At 51.6% G+C, this 5,739-nt stretch overlaps 1 protein-coding gene across 1 annotated transcript; it reads left to right on the top strand.

The window, feature by feature from the left end:
* Positions 1-3,947: 3,947 nt before the first annotated feature.
* Positions 3,948-5,175, top strand: Mesp1 (mesoderm posterior bHLH transcription factor 1). The gene is made up of 2 exons (XM_045146570.1): positions 3,948-4,577; positions 4,863-5,175. Exons 1-2 carry the CDS (start codon positions 3,948-3,950, stop codon positions 4,935-4,937), a joined length of 705 nt encoding a protein of 234 aa, XP_045002505.1. The 3' UTR covers positions 4,938-5,175.
* Positions 5,176-5,739: the final 564 nt, after the last annotated feature.

The following is a 5,739-nucleotide window of genomic DNA, read 5'->3' as shown; positions in this document are numbered from 1 at the left end:
TTTGTTGTTGTTTTTGTTTGCTGAGGCAGGGTCTCACTCTAGCCCAGGCTGACCAGGAATTCACTATGTAGTCTCAGGGTGGCCTTGAACTCACAGTGATCCTCCAACCTCTGCCTCCTAAGCGCTGAGATTAAAGGCATGTGCCACCATGCCTGGCTTCTGTTACTGTTTTTTGATTTTTGGTTTTTCGAGGTAGGTTCTCACTCTAGCCCAGGCTGACCTGGAATTCACTGTGTAGTCTCAGGGTGGCCTTGAATTTATGGCAATCCTACTACCTCCCTGGTGCTGGGATTAAAAGTGTGGGCCACCATGCCCAGCTCCCCCTCTCCCGCCCCCATAGGGTCTCACTCTCCAGCCCAGGCTGACGTGGAATTCACTATGTAGTCTCAGGATGGCCTTGAACTCATGGCAATCCACCTACTTCTGCCTCCTAAATGCTGGGATTAAAGGCCTGGCTTTTTTTTGTTTGTTTTTTTGAGGTAGGGTCTTGCTGTAGCCAAGGCTGACCTGGAATTCACTCGGTAACCTCAGAATGGCCTTGAACTCGTGATCCTCCTACCTCAGCCTCCCAAGTACTGGAATTAAAGGCATATGCCACCATGCCCAGCGTTATTTTATTTTTTGAGACAGGACCATGTAGCCCAGATTGGCCTTGAACTCCTGATCTTGCATTCATCTCCCTGATGCTGGAATTCAAGGTATGTTCCACCATGGCCAGCTCCTTGAAGCAAGCATGTTGTATATAAAATGGAATGTTTTATTTCATCTTCTCCAATTTGTGTTTCTTTCTTTTATTTCCCAACCTAGACCTCCCAATAGAATGTAGAACAGGTGTAGTAAAAGCAGACATCCTCAACTGCCAAGTGTGGTGGCTCATGCCCGTAATCCCAGCACTTGGGGCAGAAGGATCACGAGTTTGAGGCCAGTCTGGGTTACACTGTGAAATGTCTCAAAAAAAAAAAAAAAAAAAAAAAAAAACAAAAAACAAGGGCTGGAGAGGTGGCTCAGCGGTAAAAGACACTTGCTAGCAAAGCCTGATGGTGGAAGTTCAATTTCCCAGTACTCATGTAAAACCAGATGCACAAAGTGGCAAGTGTCTGGAGTTCGTTTGCAGTGGCAATGGGCCCTGGAACATTCTCATTCTCTCTCTCTCCCCTTGCAACTAAATAATATTAAAGAAAAACAAACAACAAAACCCCAAATGAACAGAAAAAGCAGACCCCCTCATCTGATCCACTGCTCTGTCATTGTGTTCTTATGACATACCCATAGGGTCTTTATAGATTTTTTTTTTTCCTGAGGTAGGGTCTGGCTGTAGCCCAGGCTGACCTGGAATTCACTATATAGTCTCAGACTGGCTTCGAACTCCTGGCGATCCTCCTACCTCTGCCTCCTGAGTGCTGGGGTTAAAGATGTGTGCTACCACACCTGGTTAGATTTTTATTTATTTATTTGAGAAAGAGAAAGAGAGAGAGAAGGGGTGTGCCAAGGTCTTCAGCCATTGCAAATGAATTCCAGAAGCATGTGCCACCTTGTGCATCTGATTGTGGGTCCTGGGGAATCGAACCTGGGTCCTTCGGCTTTGCAGACAAGTGCCTTAACCACTGAGACATCTCTTCAACCCCTAGACATTTTTTATTATTATTATTACCTTACAAGGCTGGGTAGGTAGCTCAGCAGTTAAAAGCATGTGTTTGCAAGACCTGCTGGTCCAGGTTTGATTCCTAAATAACCACATAAAGCTAGATGCACAAAGTGGCACATGCATCTGGAGTATGTTTGCACTAGCAAGAGGTCCTAGTATGTCCATCTTCTCTCTCTGCTTGCAAATAAATTAAAAAAATTAAGCTGGGTGTGGTGGCGCACGCCTTTAAGCCCAGCACTTGGGAGGCAGAGGTAGGAGGATCACTGTGAGTTCAAGGCCACCCTGAGACTACATAGTGAATTCCAGGTCAGCCTGAGCTAGAGTGAGACCCTACCTCAAAAAACAAAAAATAAATAAAATAATATTAAATTAAATTAGCTTACAGGTTTCCATGTCATTTTCTTTCTTTCTGTTCTTGAAATAGGGTCTCGCTCTAACCCTGGCTGACCTGGATTTCACTACATAGTCTCAAACTGGTCTCAAACTCAGTTATCCTATTTCTCCCTCCTGAGTGCTGGGATTAAAGGTGCAAGCCATCACACTAAGCCACATTCTCTTAGTTGATTCTTCTCTACTCCAATCTCCCTGCTCTCTTCTTCTTCCCTTTTACTGTCTCATGTATTCTACTGTCTTCCCTATCCTCCTCCCTGAAAGCCTTGTTTTTTCAATTTCTTGGCCTTTACCCACATTTACTCCTCCATACACATATTCAACATTTAGAAATTTGCAGCACTATGTGAGAGAATATAAAGATTTGTCTTCCTGACCTGTGCCTGGGTTACCTTGCTTAATAAAATATTTTCCACTTCCACCCATTTGCCTTTTTCTTTTTTTTCCTTCCTTCCTTCTTTTTCTTTTTTTAACATTTTAACATTTTGAAAAAGTTTTTATTTATTTGAGAATGACAAACAGAGAGAAAGAGGCAGAGAAAAAGAGAGAGAGAATGGGTGTGTCAGGGCTTCCAGTCACTGCAAACAAACTCCAGATGTGTGGGCCCCCTTGTGCATTTGGCTAATGTGGGTCCTGGGGAATTGAGCCTTGAACTGGAGTTCTTAGGCTTCACAGGCAAGCGTTTAACGGCTAAGCCATCTCTCCAGCACGTCTTTTTTGTTTTTTGTTGTTTTTTTTTTTGTTTGTTTTTTTGAGGTAGCGTCTCACTCTGGCTCAGACTGACCTGGAATTCACGATGGAGTCTCAGGGTGGCCTTGAACTCACGGTGATCCTCCTACCTCTGCCTCCCGAGTGCTGGGATTAAAGGCATGCACCACCACGCCCAGCTTTCTTTCCTTTTTTTAAGGTAGGGTTTCACCCTACCTCAGGCTGACCTGGAATTCACTATGTAGTCTCAGGGTGGCCTCCAACTCACCGCAATCCTCCTACTTCTGCCTCCTGGGTGCTGGGATTAAAGGCGTGCGCCACCATGCCTGGCTTCCATTTGCCTTTTTAAAATTTCATTTTTTCTATGGCTGAATAAAATCCCACTGTGTATATACATTTTCATTATCCCCTTTGTAAATGTCTTTAAAAAAAAGTGTCTCTTGTAGCCCATGCTGGCCTCAACCTTCTACGTGCTGGGATTACAGCCGCGCCTATGCTAAGGGCTGTTGAATTTTGTCAAATGCTTTTTCTGCCTCATTCTTATTCATTGATAAACCTGTCCAAAGTGGCAGAACATCGCTGACAGATGAGCTGGGCCAGCAAGAGACTATGATCCCCATCTTGTCAAGGCTAGAAGGGGCAGCGGGCTCACCTCTCCCCCTACTCAGATAACGCACAACCATCTCACCAGTTGAGGCTGGCTTGTCACATTCGGCTGGGATAGCTTCACTGGGCCTCCCCAACCCTCCCCTCACCAAGTAAGAGCCCACCCACCGCCACCCAGACTCTGTGTAGGGATGGATTACAGCTCTACCACATTTAGAGGGAATTAGGGCTAGAGTCCTTATTCTACAGTCTGCTGGTGCAAGCCTGGATCTGCCATGAAGATCTAAGTTCTCCAACAGACGAAGGTGGGCTCCAAACCTAGGAGCCGCCCTTAACAGTTCTCTGACCAACCTGAAGGGCTGGCCCAATGCCCTGGACACCATAGACCACTAGGCCCAAGCCAAGGCCCCAGGTGGGACGGACCAAGGGGGCAAGCACCTTAGTCCCCCCTTGATTCAAAGGGTCATGCCCTGCCCCCTCTTGGCCCTGAGGGCCGCTTTGATGTGCTGATGCGGCCTGGAAGGGGCCACTTCACACCTTGGGTTCGGGGATAAAACTGCAGCGCGCGCCGCCGCCGCCGGGACGCGCCTCCGATGCCATGGCCCAGCCGCTGTACGCGCCGCTTGCAGATTCCTGGATCCTAGACCGGGCTCCGCAGCCGTCGCCGCCGCCGCCGCCGCCCTCCGACAGGGCCAGCAGCTGGTCCCGGGACTCGTGGGGCAGCGTCGCGGCCGGGAGCCCGGTGCCATCCGACGCACGCCCGGCGCGGCGCTCGGGGCCCTCGTCGGGGAGACGCGGCGCGCGCGGCAGCCGCCTGGGCGGCGGGCAGCGGCAGAGCGCCAGCGAGCGCGAGAAGCTGCGCATGCGCACGCTCGCCCGCGCGCTGCACGAGCTGCGCCGCTTTCTGCCGCCGTCCGTGGCGCCGGCCGGCCAGAGCCTGACCAAGATCGAGACCCTGCGCCTGGCCATCCGCTACATCGGCCACCTGTCGGCCGTGCTGGGCCTCAGCGAGGACAGCCTGCAGCGCCGGCGCCGGCGCTACGTGGGCGCCGCGTCCCCGCGAAGCTGTCCGCTCTGCCCCGACGGCGGCCCCGCGCAGGCGCCCGCGCTCAGTCCCGACCTGGACCCCGCCGCCTGCAGCGGGGTGTCGTGGGAGTCCCCGCCCGCCTGTCCTGGATCCCGAGACGCGCCGGAGCCTTGTGACCTGTCGGTGCGCCCCTCGTCTCCGGTTAGTAGCACTTTCCCCGCGCCCGCCCCCCTCCCACTTACTGTCCTGACCCCCAACGCGCAGCTGGCCCCTTGCTGCACCCTGCCAGGCTGCCCGGCCTCACCTGCTCGTTCCCCCACCCTCTCCGACCCTCGGGAATCCAAGCAGCGAGGGGAGGCCGAGGACGGGCAGGGGTCAGGGACCCGATGCTCCGTCGAGCTGCCCCGGGGTCCGTAGAGCGCACGGACATCCAGGCACCGGGGCGAGCGCTGAGGGCTGCGCTGTTGGCTCGCGCTCTCTCTGCAGCTCTTTACCAGCGACGTCCTGGCCCTGCTGGAGACCTGGATGCCCGTCTCGCCGCAGGAGTGGACACCAGCCTGAGTCGTCCCTGGAACAGCGAACGGATGACTGAGCACAGAGACTTGTTTTGGCCTCGCCACCTTCGAAGCGAATTGGATTGTCTCCCCTGGAAGAGGAACCAGCGACTCTGGCGTGGGCAATTCCAAGGGTGAAAGTCAGTTCTCACCTATGGTCGAATGAGGGCAGAAGCTCTGCAGTAGGCAGAAGGTTCTGCCTGGTGTGTATTTATTTATTTGTGAATAAACCGTTTGCGCTGATATCACTTGACACTTTTACTTCTCTTTTTCCTTTTTTTTTTTTTTCAAGTTAGGGTTCTCAGACTGTGCAGCCCAGGTTGGCAGCAATTCTCAACGATCCTATCTCAGCCTTCTGAGTGCTGGGGAGTATAGTCATAAGACAATTCTACGTGAACAGAAAGTTTACACATCGGAATTGTCGTGAGGGAGTCTTACAACCTTCAAGCCCCTAAACACAGGCTCAGAGCCCTTCATTCTTTTTTTTTTTCTCAATTTTTATTAACACTTTCCATGATTATAAAAAATATCCCATGGTAATACCCTCTCTCCCCCAAAAGGGACAGACACAGGGAATGGGCACACCAGGTGCGCTGGCACACACGAGCGCCCCCTTGTGTCTCAGGCTTGCGTGCGTCCCGGGGGTTCGGACCGGGGTTCTTTGGCTTCAGAGTCAAAGGCTCTAACCGCTAAGCCATTTCCCTTCATTCTTGCCCTACCCTGGTCACATCTATTCTGCATGGGTCAGACTGGAAGGGTTGGGGTGGGTTGTGAGCATGGTGAACTGGATAAAACCAAAATATTTCTGC

This window comes from Jaculus jaculus, chromosome 3 (genome assembly GCF_020740685.1).
Source record: "Jaculus jaculus isolate mJacJac1 chromosome 3, mJacJac1.mat.Y.cur, whole genome shotgun sequence".
Lineage (NCBI taxonomy): Eukaryota > Metazoa > Chordata > Mammalia > Rodentia > Dipodidae > Jaculus > Jaculus jaculus.
This window is presented reverse-complemented; position numbering and strand designations above follow the sequence as displayed.